Source organism: Macrosteles quadrilineatus, unplaced genomic scaffold, assembly GCF_028750875.1.
Source record: "Macrosteles quadrilineatus isolate MER2022 unplaced genomic scaffold, UCM_ALF_1.0 Scaffold_7__1_contigs__length_78375512, whole genome shotgun sequence".
NCBI lineage: Eukaryota > Metazoa > Arthropoda > Insecta > Hemiptera > Cicadellidae > Macrosteles > Macrosteles quadrilineatus.
Genome location: NW_026542600.1, coordinates 68,883,221 through 68,905,913, shown reverse-complemented (window position 1 = coordinate 68,905,913; position 22,693 = coordinate 68,883,221). Strand labels below are relative to the sequence as shown.

Sequence of the window (22,693 nt, the reverse complement as noted above, 5' to 3'; positions counted from 1 at the left end):
AGTACAAACTCAGCACCTGTTTCTTTTTAACTGTCAAACTTCTAGCGTTTGGACTTGGAATTAATCAGGAAACTAATATAATACAAGTGAAAGTCAGATAAATCACACAATTATCACATAGGTTAGTTAATTTAGGTAAATTCACTCAAACTTAACAGAGAAAAGTTAACCAAAACCTTTACGAAACAAATACAAGGCATTTACATACTCTTTGTAGGTTCTCAACTAACACATATGAACATAGCTCATATTTAAGTAGTATTGTAAGTAGAAGATATCGAGTGAGGTAACTGACTCTACTTAAATACGTTTAATTTTGTACTTATTGTCTTTTTAATTCCATTTTGTTTAATTTTGTTTTGTGTCCTGGCTCTAGGCCAGGTTTTTAAATTGTAGAAAAAGGAGGATAGCAGCTAGCTTACCTTGAAAATGTAGGTATCATTCAGGAATAACTAAAAAGGATGATATTGAACATATGATGCCTGTGGAAATCAGCTATGATCGTTCAGCTTCATTTGAAAGCGTTACTTGGTTTCCATTTTCAAGTATAGGTTTTATAACTGATTTCCTTTTTGTTAAATTATTGCTTGATTTGTTTGATTCTTCACGTTTATTTTTGGAATGGAATGGATTGGACCTAAATGAATATTCTCTCTTGGAAGAAAACAAAAACAAACCATCTTCTAGCAGGATCCAAGTTATAGAAGACTCAGATGATTCAACAGATGATGAATTAGACTTCATTCCTCCATCTCAAACAGTTAAAGAGTTTGTGGCAAAAAAACAGACAGCTTCCAAAAGTAAACATATTAATAATATATCTGAAGACATCTTTTCTATGGTTAACACTCAAGATCAAGAGATGCTTTTCATGACAGAAAACCTTGATTGTAATAAAATTGCTACTTTGCCTGATCACAATACACAAAACTTGTTCAGCTCAGAAATTCAACAACCACCAAAGATAGAGGATCAAAGTATATTTGAAGCAGAAACACAAGGATGTGTTGTGCATGAGGAAAACCGTTCGGAAATAAATCCTATAATCTCTACAGAAATATTTGATGCAGATACAGAAATGGTCACACCTCACATTGATGAAAGTTTACAAATGAGTGATTTAATTCTTTCTAACACATCTTCTGAATCTCTGGATAAGGGCCCTCAAATTAATTTGGTAAAATATATTAAATTTGAAAAATTAGAGGCTGAATCAGAAGGTTGAGCCGTTGAGACTGTTTCTAATCAAATTGATATTGATGATACAGCAACAACAAGTAGTGGTACTCAGGCAATATTGGCTGACATGTATACTGAAATTATTCAGGATGAAGTCAACACTTCTAAACATAGTAGGCCTAATGTAACGAATTTGGTACCTATTAGAAAGATGAAAAAACAGCAAATATCAATAGTTCAACGGACAATACTTATTATTCAAGTAAAACAGTTGAAATGGAAAGTATTTCCAATGCAAAATCTTCCTCTCCTAAAGTTCATAATGTTAATATTAAATAGGAAACATAAGACATCAATGACGTTGAAAATGATCACAGAAATAGTAAGATTTGTACAGAAAACGACACCTCAGAAATTACAGATATGTTGACTCAAATCAATTTTTCACTTAGCAAATCTCAGAAATCAAAAATTCCTTCTAAAGAATCAGCTAATAATGTAGAATTAGAGGATGATGATATCTATAATGCTTGCACACAAGTTAACACATCTTTACAAACCACTTCTATAGTAAATCCGGTTGTTAAACAAGAAATATGCACTAAATCAGAGCCAGTAGATGATGAAAATCTTTTAGAAGAAACACAACTGAATTTAAATCTCATAGAAAATCATATACCTGGCAAAAAACAGAGAATAAGTAGACGCAGGCATACCAAAGAAGCTAGTGACCATACAAACTTTGAATCAGAAGAAACCCATTAAAGAGGAAACATTAGACATTAATGACATTGAAAATGTCCACAGAAATAGTAAGATTTGTACAGAAAACGACACCTCAGGAATTACAGATATGTTGACTTAAGTCAAATTTTAACTTAGCAAATCTCAGAAATCCAAAATTCCATATAAAGAATTAGCTAATAATGTAGAATTAGAGGATGATGATATCTATAATGCTTGCACACAAGTTAACACATCTTTACAAACCACTTCTATAGTAAATCCGGGTGTTAAACAAGAAATATGCACTAAATCAGAGCCAGTAGATGATGAAAATCTTGTAGAAGAAACACAACTGAATTTAAGTCTCATAGAAAATCATATACCTGGCAAAAAAACAGAGAATAAGTAGACGCAGGCATACCAAAGAAGCTAGTGACAATACAAACTTTGAATCAGAAGAAGTATTAGGGGAAGGGGAAAGGTAGAAAAATTCCTCTAATTAGATCTAATTCCTCTAAAGAGGTTGTCAGTCGAGATTAATTACGAAGATACTACGATAGACTCAAAGAAGTCAGACATCGATGATCAATCTCCAGCCAAGAGATCTAAGAATACAAAATTGATTGAAAAAGGTGTGGAAGACCAAGCAGAAAAAGCTGTAAGTGATGTTTCAAAGCAGAAACCTATCAGTAATGACCAGAAAATAAATAATAAATTGGAAAGAAAATTCTGGTAATTCTGGACATAAATTCTGGTTTTTTAGCTAATTATTTGAGACAAAAGATGTATTTTCATTTTTCACAGATGATGTAACCTTTCCCCTTCCCCTACTACTTCTTCTGACGGCTAACATTTTTACTTAAGAAAGCTCTTTAGATTGTGTATTAGTTACTTTTGAGTTTAACTTATCATTTTTTTTATCTAGTTCTAGTTGGTCGAGTTTTGTTTCCTTACCTTTTGCCAAATCCTTGCTTGGTACATGAACACTTACACTGCCATTTGAGTCTGTATCATTCTTCTTAGAATGTAGTAGTGAAACAACAATGTTTCTTGTTGATCATTCAGCTTCATTTGAAAGCATTTTCTTTTTTGTTAAATTATTGCTTGATTTGTTTATCATTTTTCTTTTCTTTCTGTACATTAACTTGGGTTTCTTCTGATTCAAAGTTTGTATGGTCACTAGCTTCTTTGGTATGCCTGCGTCTACTTATTCTCTGTTTTTTTGCCAGGTATAAGATTTTCTATGAGATTTAAATTCAGTTGTGTTTCTTCTAAAAGATTTTCATCATCTACTGGCTCTGATTTAGTGCATATTTCTTGTTTAACAACCGGATTTACTATAGAAGTGGTTTGTAAAGATGTGTAAACTTGTGTGCAAGCATTATAGATATAATCATACTCTAATTCTACATTATTAGCTGATTCTTTAGAAGGAATTTTGGATTTCTGAGATTAGCTAAGTGAAAAATTGACTTGAGTCAACATATCTGTAATTCCTGAGGTGTTGTTTTCTGTACAAATCTTACTATTTCTGTGGTCATTTTCAATGTCATTGATGTCTAATGTTTCCTCTTTAATGGGTTTCTTCTGATTCAAAGTTTGTATAGTCACTAGCTTCTTTGGTATGCCTGCATCTACTTATTCTCTGTTTTTTGCCAGGTATATGATTTTCTATGAGATTTAAATTCAGTTGTGTTTCTTCTAAAAGATTTTCATCATCTACTGGCTCTGATTTAGTGCATATTTCTTGTTTAACACCCGGATTTACTATAGAAGTGGTTTGTAAAGATGTGTTAACTTGTGTGCAAGCATTATAGATATCATCATCCTCTAATTCTACATTATTAGCTGATTCTTTAGAAGGAATTTTGGATTTCTGAGATTTGCTAAGTGAAAAATTGATTTGAGGCAACATATCTGCAATTTCTGAGGTGTCGTTTTCTGTACAAATCTTACTATTTCTGTGATCATTTTCAATGTCATTGATGTCTTATGTTTCCTCTTTAATATTAACATTATGAACTTTAGGAGAGGAAGATTTTGCATTGGAAATACTTTCCATTTCAACTGTTTTACTTGAATAATAAGTATTGTCCGTTGAACTATTAATATTTGCTGTTTTTTCATCTTTCTAATAGGTACCAAATTCGTTACATTAGGCCTACTATGTTTAGAAGTGTTGACTTCATCCTGAATAATTTCAGTATACATGTCAGCCAATATTGCCTGAGTACCACTACTTGTTGTTGCTGTATCATCAATATCAATTTGATTAGAAACAGTCTCAACGGCTCTACCTTCTGATTCAGCCTCTAATTTTTCAAATTTAATATATTTTACCAAATTAATTTGAGGGCCCTTATCCAGCGATTCAGAAGATGTGTTAGAAAGAATTAAATCACTCATTTGTAAACTTTCATCAATGTGAGGTGTGACCATTTCTGTATCTGCATCAAATATTTCTGTAGAGATTATAGGATTTATTTCCAAACGGTTTTCCTCATGCACAACACATCCTTGTGTTTCTGCTTCAAATATACTTTGATCCTCTATCTTTGGTGGTTGTTGAATTTCTGAGCTGAACAAGTTTTGTGTATTGTGATCAGGCAAAGTAGCAATTTTATTACAATCAAGGTTTTCTGTCATGAAAAGCATCTCTTGATCTTGAGTGTTAACCATAGAAAAGATGTCTTCACATATATTATTAATATGTTTACTTTTGGAAGCTGTCTGTTTTTTATCCACAAACTCTTTAACTGTTTGAGATGGAGGAATGAAGTCTAATTCATCATCTGTTGAATCATCTGAGTCTTCTATAACTTGGATCCTGCTAGAAGATGGTTTGTTTTTGTTTTCTTCCAAGAGAGAATCATTTAAGTCCAATCCATTCCATTCCAAAAATAAACGTGACGAATGAAACAAATCAAGCAATAATTTAACAAAAAGGAAATCAGTTATAAAACGTATACTTGAAAATGAAAACCAAGTAACGCTTTCAAATGAAGCTGAACGATCAATAAGAAACAGTGATGCTTCACTACTACATTCTAAAAAGAATGATACAGACTCAAATGGTAGTGTAAATGTTGATGTACCAAGCAAGGATTTGGCACAAAGTAAGGAAACAAAACTCGACCAACTAAAACTAGATAAAAAAACAAAAAAAAGTTGAACTCAAAATTAACTAATACACAATCTAAAGAGCTTTCTATCGTAAAAATGTTAACCGTCAGAAGAAGTAGTAGGGGAAGGGGAAAGGTAACATCATCTGGGAAAAATGAAAATACATCTTCTGATGGGTTTCTGCTTTGAAACATCACTTACAGCTTTTTCTGCTTGGTCTTCCACACCTTTTTCAATCAATTTTGTATTCTTGGATCTCTTGGCTGGAGATTGATCATCGATGTCAGATTTCTTTGAGTCTATCGTAGTATCTTCGTAATTAATCTCGACTGACAACCTCTTTAGAGGAATTAGATCTAATTAGAGGAATTTTTCTACCTTTCCCCTTCCCCTAATACTTCTTCTGACGGTTAACATTTTACAACAAACAGAATAAGAACAAAATCATTCAGGAATAACTAAAAAGGATGATATGGAACATATGATGCCTATGGAAAAATCAAAACATTCTGAACAAGCACCTCTCTTGTCTAGCAATATAGACAAAGTTAAAATAAGGAATGGTTGTGCATCAGTTGGGAGCTGTTTAAAATGTAGTAGAAAACACCTCTTAGCAAAACAATGAACTTGTAGTAAACATTGAAAGCATTCACTCTAATCTAAAGAAAAGAAAACTGATCAATTTTTAGATACATTTGCCCAGTCTGCCCGTTTATAAAAGTGGGCCTGAACATTATGTAGGGCTGGCTGTGTATACAGTATTGGAGTGTCAGTGACATGAGGAGTTTTGTGTGACATGAAGTGACAAGTGGATTTGACTGTGAATATAGTAAGCATTTTTTTTAATAGCATGTTTTGATGGTTTTAAATGCATAATGTATGGATTTTTAATAATTACTGTACATTCGTTATGTTTTGTTATTGCAAGTAAACCTCAACTGAATAAAAAAAAAACACTTTCAAGGCAAGCTAGCTGCTGTCCTCCTTTTTCTGTCTTTTTAATTTGATGAAAACAAATTTACCTAAATCTACTTCTTATCCTTAGTCTAATCAAATAATAAAATTCTCATCCCTGTATTCTATACATGAAAACAAACAATTAAACAAATAAATAACTAGTGGACAGGTGAATGTGCGAGTGAGGTGTGTTTAGAAAGAGCCTCTGATAACGGAGGCCTCGCTGAGGTCCCGAGGTACATACACGATGCGGACGGTGTTGGTGAAGCCAGAACCCTGCTTCCATCCAGTCACGACAATCACTGGGTCTCCGGTCTTGATGAAGTTACGGGTCCTGCCGAATCTGAGACCAAACTGTACTCGGAAGTCCACGTCTTTCACCCAATCGGGATTCAAATCGCCTGAAACCAAAAATATTGTTACTCAAAACCTATGACACAACCACTAAGACAAATATTACTGATTAATATATTTGTTTTAATAAACTTTTTTTAATGTGTTTAATGTGTTAATTTTGTTGCTCTAAGATTTATAAGTCTATCTAAATAGGATAGTCAATTTAGGTAAATTCACTCAAACTTAACAGAGAAAGGTTAACCAAAACCTTTACGAATAAAGAAAAAAAAACTCACTCTATAATATTGTCTTTAAATTCCATCATAAAGTTTGTTTTGACTATTTTAGGTTACATCTGCCGGTGTAACATGTTAAATTTTGCCATGGGATTTTTCGATTGCAAATAGCCGATTTAGCTCCAATGCAATATCACAAATGTAAATTTGTAAATCCCACAACGTTTGAGTCGGCGGCTTCCATTCGCACAGCGCCGGGCGCTCTGCGCATGCCCAACTGGACCTGCACACAAGCGTCGTCCCCGGCCGTTGCACCATACGCAGCTCTTCGAGACAGTCGAGTCAGGGAGTCGATCATACCCACTACGAGGGCACGAGACAGACGACTGTCAACCAAGCACGGGTCTCCGAGGACCAAGTACGACGACTCTGTATAAGGTAGACATCACCTTGCTTTGACAAATAGACATTTGTCGTACCATTCGTTCAAGTCTAGTACAAGATAAAGTTTCATTGAATATTCTGATGAAGACAGCTTAACGTAAAACGTGCTTGCGCTAATTGTTCAGTATATTTATTCTTCAGTATATTGTTCAGTACATTTAGTACTGATCGAGAGTAAACATCATTGCAGACATACATTGACATTTTGCCTCTCACATAATTCGATACTTTTACATGTAATTATTTATTGAACTTGATTGAACAATAATTACATTCAAAGGAATCTACCGTATCTCTTATCCTCACCCATAGGAGGAAACCATTTAGCTGTTGTAGTCATATTTACTGTGTGTTATGTATGATGTGGTTTTAAATTATTAACTGAACGATTATAATCGGAGGTATCTAACGTTTTGAGTGACGAATTATCTGTAGTGTAAACAGGTAAATACTGTGCGACATCAAGTGTAGTTCTATCTTAACTAAACGGCTATAACCAAAGATATCTAACGTTTTGTGTGACGAATTATCTGTAGTGTAAACAGGTTACAGTAATACTGTGCAACATCACGTGTAGTTTTATCTTAAACGGCTATAATCGAATATGTCTAACGTTTTGTGTGACGAATTATCTGTAACAACATGCCTTACAATGTTGTAATCAAATTGGGATTGGTTTTAAAATTATAATTCCTATTAATTTTGGCATTTCAGATGTTGGATGGTATGGCCGCTCATGATAAGAATTACTAACCATTCAAGGCATTGTCTCTGCTATTTACAGTTAAGGGTGGTGATAAGATTGGTAATAGACATAGACATATTCTATTTACACAAAACATTCTGTAAAATGCACAATTCATATATAAGAACAGATGTTTTGCCATAGTGATATTGTTAAAATAAACTGTAATAGGGTATCATTCAAGCGTTTTGAACTACACTTAAAGGGGCTATACAAACATTCTCCCAGTGAATAGTATGATTTATCAATCATCCTATTTTTCATCTGATCTTTGAATTTTGTAACATTGACTTTTTTTAGGTACAAGGTTAATTTGTTGAACAATCTTAGTCCCACATATTGAGAGCTGTTCCTGAATATTGTCAACTTGAGATGTGGTAATCTGAAATTATTTTTGTTCCTCGTCTAGTTTTGGTCTCCTTTGTTTGTTTCATTCTTCTCAACTAAAAATTATTATCTTTCTAACAAATAATTGCAAAGTCTTGATATAAGGGATCTTTTTTCAATTTAGTTGCCTAATGAATAGGTTTGACAGAACCGGGTTTTTTCTATTGTTAAGCTTATTTTCATTGAAAACTCATTAAACTTATTATAGTGGAGTCCCGATAATCTGAACTTCGGTCCGCTTAATCCGAAACCAAAAAATAATTTTGTTCTAATTAAAAAAAAATTTTTATTAAATTTTTTTTTTACCAGTATGTGCTGTCACTTATACTCGAAAGTTGAAAATACTAGCACCGTAACGTGACGACATTAGTGCAGTTTATTGTAGACACAAAAAGTTATGAGCCGATACCCATTGGGGAATGGGGAAAGCCAAAACTGTGCGTAACGACAGTTAGCTGTACCTCGTTGAAGTATTCTGTAGCGGCCGGGCGAGATAGACTTGTTGTATAGAGTATTTTAGTAAATATTTTGCCATATTCTTAGTAAACATTTTTCATTTTCGTCCCAGATTTCAATCCTGCCAAATCACCAATGGATTTTATCTAGGTGATAATGCCGCAACCTAGGTCTATCCTAAAGTAATGTGAAAAACAATCGTGGGCTCATGCCTAGCGTCCTAGAACAAAAATTGTTTTTAAAAAAGTAAAAAAAATGGTATCTGCAAATATTTGGTAATCCAAAATGGATCCAGCTCCAACCATTTCGGACTATTGGAACTTTACTGTATTTTTATTTTATTTATTTATTGTTGTTGTAATTTTGTAAATAATGATCAGCATCTCACTGAAACGTAATAGCTCTTGAGATAACAGAGAATTTTGCATTTAAAAAAAAAATACCATTCCTATTCACTGATGGAGTTGATAACATATAAGTTAGGGCCTTATCAAATACAAACAGTTGAGACATATCTTGCGTCACAACTGGTAACTTGATAGTGATTAGACATAACGATGCTGGCAGAATGTTGTCTCGTATTGTTACTGTCACAAACAGTGATATCGAGTCCTACCCTCAACTTAAGCAAAGGGTGTCAATGTGCTATTAGAAAAGGTATGTTGGAAGTCTGACAAGGAAGGCCTGTTCTGTCTGGAAGGCCTATAGTTAGAAGCTAAATTGTGAGCAACTTCACACAAGTATTTAGTAGTGAATTTTATATCTATCATGATCAATGATTGCTTTATTTATGTTGGTAACATTTTATTTTTTACATGTCAAAATAAATAGCCTTAAAATCTAAATACATTTAAATTGTTCTATTTCCTTTAAACAGCAAATTTAAAATTAAATTGCGAGTTAATTCAGTATCCTAACCACTAAAATTATTTTGTAACAAATTTTGGCCCACATGCATATCTCGAAAACCGTCGAACAACATATAAGTTCTATATTGCATTACACGAACATTCCCTTGGACTTTTTGGTTCCTCATCGAAACAAAAATTAAAAACATTCTATGCTACATTCTTATGACCGGCTTAACAATTTAAGCATGAACAATTTGAGTAACTTTACTCAAAATCGTGTGTCTATAGCTTACAGTATTCTTTTATTAGGTTTAATAAAAAAAGATCATGTGCATCCTTGACCCTGAATTAACTGCTACCTGGTTTTTCTGCCCTGTATAATCAAGGTTGCACTAAAAATTATGGTATTAGTATTTTATTTTACACAGCCTACATAGCTTTTTAACCTCAGACCACACTAACTATTAATTATAAGTCATTGTGACTAAATGGGTATTTTACAATAATTCCTGTCAAGTAGTTCCAAAAGTAACAATTATCATGTTACATGTTTCGGCGAGATGCCATTCTCAAACACTTCAGTCCAGGGAATACATTAAATCAGCTTGATTAGCAAACACTTTCAGACACACAAAATAAATAATTTTTGGAAAAAGATCACGGAAATGCAACATTGTCGCTTCGCTAGCAGGAGCAGACAAGTGTTTGACGATGGCATCTCACTGAAACTTGTAACAAGGTTGTTACTTCTTGACAGGTATTGTGAAAATCTCATTTAGTAATTATTTATTTAGTCAACTAGTGGCAAATCATTACATTATTACTTAGTTACTAGATAAATGACAAACACTTTTATTTTTAAAACTTTGTCATAATAAAATGTGACTTTTAAAAAGAAAATTCATTGATATAATTTCAGTCATTGCGGAGAGTGGAACCAATCCTTGTCCACGATCCTGTTCCAACCAGTACCAACCTGTCTGTGGATTCAACCCATGTGAGGAAGACGACTACCCTGATATGATGTTTAGGACGTTCAATAACGAATGTGAGCTAGAGGCTACCATATGCGACGGACCAGGATTTTGTGAGTATCATTCATTTACAATTTTTAAGTAATCCGAAAGACAAGAGAAGAAAAGTTTTATAATTTCAGATCTAGATAATGATTCAGGGCATTTACAGGGTATCCCGTAAGTAAACAGCCAAACTCCGGGAAATGGTTCTATGGGTCAAAATAAAGAGAAAATTAAGAATCAAAATTTTTCCAAAATCGCTTCGTTAACCTGATATTCGCCATTTTGTATTTTACATAAACTTTTTTTTTAGGATTTTTTTAAGCCATCTTTATAAAACTTGGTAGGCCTATATAGGTTAAGGTAAAAGAGCCCCATGTTAGAAAAAAAATCAACTTGATTTAACTTAAAATTTCAAAATGGCGGCAATTTAAATTTTTTTAAATCAAATTACTCAAAAACTGCTAATTTTAGGAAAAAATACCTAGAACACTTATTTAGCATTTTAAATTCTCTATCAAACGATACAAAGTTCAAATACCCCCGCCGCAGCAAACCTGCAGACTAAGCAAATTTCCATTAACCTGATTGGATTTACACTAAAATGCCTCCATTAAAATATCACATTTATTTCCTATTTAAATAGAATTAGTTTAACGAGTACTTAGGTTTGCTGCAACAAGGAGGGTAAAAGTATTTTTTTGTAAAATGTTAGTAGTTTAGTAAGAAATGAAAGTATTTTCCAAATTCGATCAAAATATGTTCATAAACAAGCAAAATAAAACAGTTGACTTATTCTCCATAAGAATAACATGGTAATTTTTAATTTACAATTTTTTGGAGTTTTCTCTGTAACCATTAGGTGCACAACAACGCTTCAATGTACTAAATTATTTTTTTTTAAGCTCTACAAAATGGTTTGGAAGTAAATTGTAAAATTTTGTGTTTTTAGGGACAAAAATAGGAAAAACCTATTTTTACCCCATAAAACCCCATATAAAACCCCGTTCCCATAGTCCCATGCTGGTTCGCAAACTCGTTTGAATAAATGTAGGTTTACACGTTTGTACCAAATTTCATCAAAATCAGATCATTTTTGCTCTCCCACTATCGTCTAAAGTACATTGTGTCACATGAAGATTAATACCTTACACAGCAAGTCTGGTGTCTGTTGTACGACTGTCAGAGTAGTGAGAATGTGTTAAGCCAGTCTCAGCTTTGGGCTCAATGAACAAAACCAGCCTGACTTGGCGGAAGTGTCATTTTTCTTTCACGTTTTCCAATACTATGACGAGACTAATCAGTTCATAGGGGACCAGCTTAAATAGTAGTGAATGAAGCAAGGAAAACAGAGTTGGCCTCTGATTTAACAGGAGCTTGATGGAGACCTTAATTTACGGACAACCCTAATAGATACAGTAGAGACTTGATAAACCGTCTTTTGACCTTTCATTTAGGTTATCTGTCACCTCAAAAATGTAAACTTTGCTATTTTTGCTACAGATTTTACCGTGTCACAGTTTTTTAACATTTACTAAGAATCACACGATAGAAACAGAACATGTGGTTTCCGTGGCATACACGGAATATTCGCATTCGAGTAATGTAAATAATTATTAAATTCATGAGTAGCCTACACTGAGTTATTTCCATCAACGTTCACTATAATTTTCCAAACGGTAGTTATTTATTTCTGTTTCCCGTTAATTCAGTTACCCGTTCATAGTCCCAGTATGGTTAATAGAGGTTAAACAGTTCAGTACTGTAATATCTGTCTTAGAATATAGTTTATACAGAGGGTAATAGATATGCAAGATATTTACAAATACAGCGGTTGATTGTTTTCCAGTGTACCAGAGAGTCTACCCAGGAATTTGTGTTATGGACCACCAAGACGATTCTTCATGCCTTTTTGTATCCAACTAACATCATACGTCATGTAAACGACAACCATTCTGATGTACAGACCATGTTACGATTTGCAATAAATGTTTGATTACAAATAATATTATCGCCGTACATTACTGTTAATGTTGCAGTCACCTAATGTAATAAAACAGTTTTAAAATAGTTTCGTCATGGCAGGTATTTGTACAGTTATGTATCAGTTATTTGTGTTTGATACCTGACTAATCTGTAGCCTAACATGATAGGGTACTAGAAGGTGTATAATTGGGATTAGGCCTAATGTTTAATGTTGAACAATAAGTTATACGTGTAATTCAAATTCAAATGTTGTTTTGGTATATTTGATTTGTCTGTTAAAACAAGAGTATAAATTTGTTTGCTTTTAAATAAGTAAAATTGTTCTACTTATCTTGCTATGTAGATTAGAATAATACGAGGATAACAAATAAATCCGCTGCAGCAAACCTAGAGACTAAGTGAGTTTTCATTTGCCTGATTGAATTTTTATTAAAATATTTCCATTACACATTCCAGATTCATCATCTATTTTTATAACACTTGGTTTAACAGTACTTAGGTTTTCTGCTACTGAGAAGATAAAAAAGTGTGTTTTTATTGAAATTTCAATAGCTTAATCAGTTATAAATAAATTTGCCAAATTTGATCAAATAACCACAAAAAAGTAAACTACAACAGTTTACTTATTCTTCATAAAAATGTATGGGAATTTAAAATTTATATATTCTTGAAGTATATACTGTATATACTGTGTGTGGGTCTAAGTTTGCAAGAATGCTTCAATGTACTTATAGTTCGGCTGCTTAGATAGCGACCTCCTCTAGCATTGGTTAGCATTAGCTTAGCGCGCAGGTCGCTATCTAAGCGGCCGAACTATAAATTATTATTATTATTTTAAGCCATTCCAAAATGATTTAGAAACTGCAACATTTTATCATATGTTTTGAAAGTTAAAAATGTGAAACCCAATTTTTAACCCCATAAAACCCTATTGTCTTTGTTCAGACAACATTTCTTGGCTGATTTAAGTTTGCTACAAGCCATCAGACACGGAATTTGTTGAATGTATCGTATAATGGTGATTTAAAAAGTGACAAAAAGGCAGGCCTATTTACATAGATAATAATTGTTCTTCAAAGGGCTAAATCCAAGGCACTAAACTGTTTCAGCACTGCCTTCCTAATGGAGGCGACAGGCTAGCCAATCTTTGAGAAAAAGCAATAAGACAACACTTGTCATTGTTCCAGAAATCAGATATCCATCTAGCTAATCCACCTATGGTTATTTACCTGAGTAGATGAGGGGCAGAATGGCACGGTATAGGTGGCATTGGCGTGCAATTTGCTCGTGACGAGTGACAGCGATGATTGGGCAACGCGGCCTGTACTTGGAGATAAGATGCGCAGTGCGGCCCGTTGTGGTGATCACTATGATGGCTGCAGCTTGGCACTTGTTGGCTGCTTCTACGGCAGCGATGGCGATTGTGTGTGTCGCTTCTAGAGGCTCAACCACCTGAAATACCACATTAGTAAAAGTCAAGCAAGCCACTGAAATAAAATTTATGGTTTTCCAGATTTTAAAGAACTTAACAAGAGATCAAAACTTAGAGTAAAAAACTATGTTATTAATATGCTACATTCAATGAACCTAAATTAATTCTAATTAATTAAAGAAAAAAATTTAACAAATATTTTTGTTGGCATAATTTGATTCATTGTACATTTATTAATAATTTGTTTAATCCGTTAAATGTTCATGGTTGTTACCACAGACATTAGTGATGGTCAAATCTAGGACTTTCAAATCTAGAACAGAATTATAAAATTGAAAATCAAATTCCTAGAATTGTGGTCGCATCCAATATAAAGTCTATTATTTAATTTATTTTGTACCTATCACAGTAAACCCAGCCCTGACCTGTTAATGAGTTGGCCAGTTAAACCGATCTATTGTAAAAACGATAACTTATACCTAATAAATCGATAAATGTCAAAAGCAGTGTTTAAATCTCTTTGGGGATTATTTTTTTGAAAAATATACATGTTTGTAAAACAGACAGAAAATTTATTTATTGGTTAAAATTGTAAAGTAATGAACATTAAAAGATTATGATTTCAGATAACATAAACTAATACTAAATAATTATGGATGTATAAATGACTCCTAATAAATTGGCCATGAAGATCATTAGGCCTTAATAGAACGTAAATTTCTGCTAAACTTTCTTATCCATTGTTTTCTTTTTTACAAACTAAACAGTTTCTGTACTCCACCAACTACACTGAAAATAATCAACCAGAGGATAGGCCTAATAACCCAATTGAGTAGCCTAGAGTAAGGTATAAGCAAACGGATAAATCGTCAGAACCCTAAAGTTGCGAAGACTAGTGCTTGCAACTTAGCCTCTGTAAGCCGTAAGAAAGGCATTTTAATATTGGCTTCCTTTAGGTGGCCGGGTAAACCAAAGAACCTGTAAAATCAAGGCCAGATATAAGGGGATCAAGTGCAATTGTAAAAAAAAGGCCAAGAATAGCAAGGTACAGAGGAAACTTTCTTATGAGATAACTGTGCGCTTTCTGCTCTAGTATGGTGTGTTGGAAATATACTTGAGCAAAGAAGAGCCCGAGTGGTGAACACTGTGCGGAGATGCCTATCGCACAAGGCACAAGGTCTTCCTCCACAGCAAGGGGAGCGGTGTTGGACTTTGCCCAAGTGCGACAAGTGCTAGACACCACTTAGTGTACCATTAAATGCCTTTTCTGATCCTTACTTCTCTATGGTTATACTCGCATAGATAGTCTTTCGATGGTTGATATATTGTAAATATGAAGCTCAGTTACATTTTTGCGCATCAACTATACTTAAGTCATTGATTACTATGGTTGTGAGTTACCTTAGAAGTGAGGTCAACGAAGAGTTGCTTATGCCAGATGGCAGCTTCTGCCTCCTTGCAGATGTTAGCCATGGTAGCCACACATTCTAGAGGGTAGTCTCCCTTAGCTGTCTCTCCAGACAACATAACACAGTCAGCTCCGTCTAGGATAGCGTTGGCTACGTCCGAGCCCTCGGCACGTGTGGGACGGGGCTTGTGGATCATAGACTCCAACATCTGGGTGGCGCAAATCACTGGCTTGCCTTTCTTGTTACATCGAGCAATCATGGCCTTCTGGGCCAAAAACACTTTTTCTGGGGGGATTTCGATACCCAGGTCTCCACGAGCTACCATGATTCCATCTGCAGCTTCGATGATTTCATCAAGATTCTGCCAGCCCTGGTGGTTCTCGATCTTGGCAATGATTTTTATATTCTTGCCTTCTGCTCCTGTAATATTAAAAATATTAACTTTAGAAACCTCTTTAAGGTTTTGAAGTGGCCAAAACACAATGTCTAGTTAATTTTTTAATCTTTTATTCAGGTGTAAATCACAATATATTTGTATTATTATATTAACACTGATTTCATAGTAAAATTATATACAGTTATGCATATAGAACTTGCATGTTCTGGATGGATAAGAGGAATGGGTCGCCGGAAGACTGCCCCCCGGAAAACCAGAAGTTCAAGCATGTGTCTATTGCTACATTAAAGATTTAAATTTGTTCAAAGTAGGATAGTATTCAGACGATGATTCAAGGTTTGTATGTGGTAAACGGCAACCAAATTCGAGAACAACTTTTTTATGCACAATGAAATATATTATAATTTATCTCTACAACACACAAACAGAGAATAGTACAAACCCAGGATTTGTCTGATCTCTGTGATAGCTTTAGCGTCTCGGATGAATGATGCAAATATCATATCTACTCCTTCTTTCACACCGAACTTAAGATCCTCTTTGTCCTTCTCGGAAACTGCAGGAAGATCAACCGCGATACCCGGAAGGTTCACCCCCTTCCTGCTTCCCAACATACCTCCGTTTTCAATTTCACATTTTACGTAGTCAAATCCTGTAAAAGGTACACAATGTTTAAAAGGTAAGTCAAATAACATTTATTTTCCTTGCCACTATTGTACAGCTGTTAACACAGACATGAGTAAGTTTAAGTGCCTTGATTGTAAAGAAACCATAGTTTCTAAATAAAAAAACTTGATGTTTTCATCAGCAAAATGAGCCAGACCACCACTTGTTGACTTAAGATGATTATTATTAGCCCAGTCAATAAAGGTTTTGTGTCGAAACAAATTAGCGACAGGCAAAACTATATACCAATCGTTAGTACCCAACTAGATATACATTTTCCCAAAAGTCCCGAAAAATCCCCCCGGTGCTTTCCCCCCCACCCCCCTCAAAGTCAAAATTGCAGTGTTTTACTAAAACACGTCTAGTTTACGTACGAGTTGTCTAATTCGGTTAAATAATAGCTTGTTGTCTTTAGAATTAAATTTCCTACAAAAAATATTATATACATGATTACCATAAATCTAACAGTTTTTCCGTAATTTTAGTGTAATTGATGAAATTGTAAAAATATTGACACTGTTATTTTGGATTTTCTACTGTATTTGGTTTATTTTTGAGAAATTCAAAAAAAGTTTGTATATAGGTTGTAGAGCGTTTTCTAACGAACACATACATATATATAAGTCCAGGATTCTGATGTAAATGCGGGCGGTAGTGTAGCCTAAATAGACAATAGTCGGAGCGCTCGGCGGGCGACCCTGCAGAGCCGCGCCAACGCGACCGTAGAGTATTTATATATAAGTAGATAGTAATGTGCCGATCCCAAACCAAAAAAGGTAGACTTCAATAATTTAATGAAATTTGTTGTTTTCAATACTTATATGTTAAATTTTTGCCTCTTTTAGGCCAATTTCTAACATTTTTATATTTTTCTAGAAAAAGTATACAATTTTGATGAAATTTTCATGAATATGTCTATATTTTCCATAAAATTGACTACAAAACAAAATGTTTTTAAAAACGAGTAAAATTTTAAAATATATAATTGAATAGTTTGTAAAAATGATACAAATTTAACTATTATCTTTGAATGTTTTAATTTCAGTAATAATTAAGTTTAAATATTTTTTATTTAATTCTTTAATTGTTTTTTCATCAAAAATACCAATAAATCTATGAGGCAAATGGACTTTACATTTTTCCAATTCAACAATAATTGTTGGTCAATATTTATCTTTTACTTTTTTCAAATTCTTAATCTCTTCTAGTAGATCCATTTATTATATAAAAAAAATAATTATTATAAAAATCTTATACGGTTAATAATTGAAATATATGAAAAGAATTTGAAATATCACACACCAGTTTGTTAGAACTGTTGTGTGATAGATGAATATTTTATTTTTTTAATAATATCTGATGTATCACTTATGTTATCAGAAAAACCATTATGTTGATTTATTATGCATGGATCACTTATGGTTGATAAATGTTTTAAGAATTTTAAAAAAATATCATCAAAATCTGGTTTTATATAAAGATCCATATCTAAAAGCTTAAAAATCATTGCTAACAGTTTCTTAAATGATATATTTCTTTTTGTTAAACTGAAATATGCATTAAAAATTACTGAAATATTTCTTTTATCTTCAAAACTTGATTCAAAATCAATATTGAATATTTTGTTTAAGAATTGATAGTAAAATATCCAGTTTGTATAAATTCTTTGTTTTTAGAACAATTTTATATTTTTAGGTGTTATTTCAAAACTATTGTCTAAAATACATAATGTATAGATTTCATTGATTAATTGTTGTGTACGATATGGTTGAAAATGATTAAATTCTCTTAAAATATTTATAAGATGTTTGTTCTTATTCTTTCGTCTATTAATCTTTTTTCAGAAATAATTCTTTTACATATATTACATCCTATACAATTTTCAATAATTGTAAAGTTATTAAAATTACGACATCTATAACCAGTTCTAACAAACTGGTGTGTGATATTTCAAATTCTTTTCATATATTTCAATTATTAACCGTATAAGATTTTTATAATTATTTTTTTTTATTAATGGATCTACTAGAAGAGATTAATAATATTGGAGAATGTAAATTCAAAGAATATAAACCATTAAAAAGTTTAGAATTGAATACAAAATATAAAATAAAAAAATTTGAAAAAGTTAAAGATAAATATGGACCAACGATTATTGTTGAATTGGAAAAATGTAAAGTTCATTTGCCTCATAGATTTATTGGTATTTTTGATGAAAAACAATTAAAGAATTAAATAAAAAATATTTAAACTTAATTATTACTGAAATTAAAACATTCAAAGATAAAGAAACTGTTTTAGTTAAATTTGTATAATTTTTACAAACTATTCAATTATATATTTTAAAATTAAATTGGCCTAAAAGAGGCAAAAATTTAACATATTAGTATTGAAAACAACAAATTTCATTAAATTATTGAAGTCTTCCTTTTTTGGTTTGGGATCGGCACATTACTATCTACTTATATATAAATACTCTACGGTCGCGTTGGCGCGGCTCTGCAGGGTCGCCCGCCGAGCGCTCCGACTATTGTCTATTTAGGCTACACTACCGCCCGCATTTACATCAGAATCCTGGACTTATATATATGTATGTGTTCGTTAGAAAACGCTCTACAACCTATATACAAATTTTTTTTGAATTTCTCAAAAATAAACCAAATACAGTAGAAAATCCAAAATAACAGTGTCAATATTTTTACAATTTCATCAATTACACTAAAATTACGGAAAAACTGTTAGATTTACGGTAATCATGTATATAATATTTTTTGTAGGAAATTTAATTCTAAAGACAACAAGCTATTATTTAACCGAATTAGACAACTCGTACGTAAACTAGACGTGTTTTAGTAAAACACTGCAATTTTGACTTTGAGGGGGGGTGGGGGGGAAAGCACCGGGGGGATTTTTCGGGACTTTTGGGAAAATGTATATCTAGTTGGGTACTAACGATTGGTATATAGTTTTGCCTGTCGCTAGTTTGTTTCGACATCGGCTATATATTTGTCTTTATTGACTGGGCTATATGGTTTAAAGCAGGATTTGGATGTTTAGATCATGTCACAAAACTATTTAGGAAATTTAAAATCTAAATATTTAATAAATTCTGGAATGTAATCAAATAAGTTTTTTTTTAGCAAGAAGAGTGTTCCCAAGTGTATGTGCATAATTTTGTCTATAACGTACATGGAATTGTCTACATTTAAATTGCTGTACCAATTATAACATATCTTGTACAAAATAATTCAGTAAAGATTAATATACACATATTTGATAAATTTTGGGGCCCAAGATATTTCCCAAAACATCCAAATATGTTGTTAATAAAGTAAATTGGCCATTTACTTATATTTTACAGTAGGTATATAATTCATAAACCCAAACGGGTATCCAAGTCATTGTTAGCTTTTCATCACTCATACTCTTTTAATCAATCAATATAAAGCTGATTTTACTTTTGAGGTTGCACACTTGTATCTCAGTTAAGTTGAAATTAGTCTAAAAATACTCTTTTAATCAATCAATCAATAAAAAGCAGATTTTACTTTTGAGGTTGTACACTTGTATCTCAGTTAAGTTAAAACTAGTCTAAAAGTAACTGAGTGAGTAGTCTGAGTAAGGTAACTTACCAACATGCGTTACAACTAAGGAGATCAATCCATCATCAATGAAAATTCTGTTTCCGACGTTTACCACATCGCTGAGGTTTTTGTAGTCAATCCACAAATTTTGTTCTGTGGATTTTTCCTTGTATACAGACTCAGCTGTTATGGTAATCAACTGCCCCTTCTTTAGCTCCACTTCAGCAGAGGGCCCCTGTTGATTCATTTCATATTTTAAGTTTTAACTCAATACATTTTTTTATATATCAAAAACTATCATTCAATTGATTCCAAAAATAACACTTAATAAAATGAAAATGAACCGTAAACTAAAGGTAAATAAAATACCTCCGCCGCAGCAAACCTGCCGTCTAAGCGAATTTCCATTTGCCTAAGTTGATTTTCAATAAATCTATTCTTATAACATTTTAGGTTTAACGAGTACCTAGGTTTGCTGCTACAAGAAAACTAAAAAAGTGTGTTTTTAAGTAAAATAATTATAGCTTAGTATAAAATCAATAAATTTGCCAAGTTTGATCAAAATATATCCATAAACTAGCAAACTACAACATTTTACAATATTCTCCATAAAAATAACATGGGAATTTAAAATGAATTTTTTTGAGTTTTCTCCGTAACCAATAACCGTACAAAAACACTTAGATACAAGCAATTATTTGTTTTTTTAGCTCTTTAAGAGGGTCTATAGAGAAATTGGGAAATTTTTTGTTTTGAGTGTCAAAAATGAGAAAAACCAATTTTTACCCCATAAAACCCCCCGTTAAACCAAGTTCCCAAGGTCCGATCATGCTGGTTCGCGAACTCATTCAAGTTTATCCCGCCTTACAACCTTCAAACCAAATTTCATCGAAATCAGACAAAAATTACCGAAGTTATTGTTCGGACGGACGCATATCATCTCTCATTATATCTCTCTGAAATAGGGGTACACATGTATATATATATATATATATCTATATATATATACATATATACAAATTTGAACAAATGGTGTTTTTGGCCTCTTAGGACATCAAAATGAAAAAGTAAATCGGTCCCAGGCCTAGGTCTTACCATGAGACCTACGGTAATAGCTACTTCCCTATAGGGAAATTCGCTAAAATACGACTCATTAACTCACTGATACCATATCGCAAGAACAAAAACAAATGCATGTGAAACTGATCGTAGTAGTACCATAACAACTCAAAATGGAATTTCTATAAATACATTATTAAAATCTTTCATAAACCATTAATTTCCCATGCAAACATTCATATTGCTAGTGAAGGAAGGCATTTTGGACATAATCACAATCTACTGATGAGAAACTTTTTATTAGTGATGGGTCGGTACTACTTTTTCAATGTCGGTTCCGGTACCGATTCCTAACCAAAATCACCTCATTTTAGAATTAGGCTAGGGTACTTAATTGTTTTATTTTAAAAACTAAATATCCTTATTTCAAGGTAGGTTGGTTATATTAAGGGATTAGGAAAACTCAGGCTTATTTATACAAATAACACTTTGACAACCAAACACATTCAAATAAAAATAATATATACCAAATATAGGCCTTGAAGTTATTTGTTGAAATGATTCACTGTTAAACCATTAACTTTAACATAGGTTGGAAAGAAAAGGGGCTCTGGAAATTTGTTAAACTAAGTTCTAGCCTGTTAAGTTCTAGCATTGACTATTAGATACTGAAGTAGACGTCCAATCTATACAAACCAGCTGTAGCCAACTTTTTATTAAAAAATAACGTAGTTGTGTGAGCCAGTCACAGAATGCGCTAGTGACTAAAACTCTATTTTCTACTGTAGCTTTGTTGAGGAAATGTTGCGTGGATCGATGAGAATTTTAATTCCGAATTTCTACTACATGAACCCTAGTAGATTCGTTTTTATAACTAGTAAAAGTGCAAAACTGTAACAAAATCATAACTTTTACACACCTTTCTTTCTTAGTCGCTTAAGTGGAAATTATCTTTAAAAACCAACGTTTAAAATCTTTCAAATATAAAGTAGTGCATGTCCAACTCACCCCAGCCAACAAACCAGTCCTGATCTCGGGTCCCTTAGTGTCAAGCGCTATAGCAAGTGGGTACGTCATTCCAATCTTAGAACTGTAGCTGGTCACAGCTTCTCTGATTTGTCTAACCACACTTGAGTGGTAAGCATGAGTCCCGTGCGAGAAGTTCAGCCGAGCAATGTTCATTCCAGTTTCAATCATCTGCTCCAATCTGCCTGGATAAACTGACGCAGGTCCTGAAATACAAGATGTTTTATTAAACTGCTCTTCTGACAACCTTTGAATTGAAACACTCATCTTTGTTTTGGATTTATAATATCATTTTATCTTAACCTAGACATTTCGATCTGTACAAATTCACAATAAGACTCACTCTGTATTTATATATATATGACTGTTTTTTACCTTTGATAATCAAATTATGTAGAACAAGTAGCCTTCTATGGAAAAAAAAATCCTCGGCTTAATCTTAGAGATTAGGATTGACGGAGAATTAGATAGAACTTAGAACTTAAAGTCAATTTGTATACAAACCCAGACATTGTGGTACGATGAACCCTTCTTAATTGTTTCTGGGTCAACGGTTGTTTGAACTAAACACCTCTAACCAGGCAGAAATAGGGGTTTATGAATTTAAAACTGGTTTTAAGCAACTTGTTTAAGGAATCTAGAGACTTCCACACTTGTCCTTATCACCGTCATAAAATT

At 32.9% G+C, this 22,693-nt stretch overlaps 2 protein-coding genes across 9 annotated transcripts in view; one reads left to right on the top strand and one right to left on the bottom strand.

The window, feature by feature from the left end:
• Nucleotides 1-22,693, bottom strand: part of LOC128998041 (pyruvate kinase-like) — a 62,944-nt gene that overhangs the window by 31,297 nt on the left and 8,954 nt on the right. For 3 of the 8 annotated variants that reach the window (XR_008491180.1, XR_008491181.1, XM_054423997.1), the window contains exons 3-8: nt 21,998-22,221; nt 19,979-20,165; nt 16,123-16,332; nt 15,276-15,703; nt 13,672-13,894; nt 6,230-6,386 (exon numbers count right to left, since the gene is read on the bottom strand). Coding sequence is in view for 6 of the 8 variants with exons in the window: in XM_054423997.1 (XP_054279972.1) it covers nt 6,230-6,386; nt 13,672-13,894; nt 15,276-15,703; nt 16,123-16,332; nt 19,979-20,165; nt 21,998-22,221 (1,429 nt within the window). In the remaining 2 variants the exon portion in view is untranslated. Of the gene's footprint in view, nt 1-5,684; nt 6,387-13,671; nt 13,895-15,275; nt 15,704-16,122; nt 16,333-19,978; nt 20,166-21,997; nt 22,222-22,693 lie in introns of those variants that run through there. The other 5 variants (XM_054423995.1, XM_054423996.1, XM_054423993.1 and 2 more) reach the window with 3 other exon arrangements.
• Nucleotides 9,120-12,834, top strand: LOC128998043 (uncharacterized). Its single transcript, XM_054423999.1, has 3 exons — nt 9,120-9,246; nt 10,360-10,527; nt 12,306-12,834. Exons 1-3 carry the CDS (start codon nt 9,147-9,149, stop codon nt 12,380-12,382), a joined length of 345 nt encoding a protein of 114 aa, XP_054279974.1. The 5' UTR covers nt 9,120-9,146; the 3' UTR covers nt 12,383-12,834.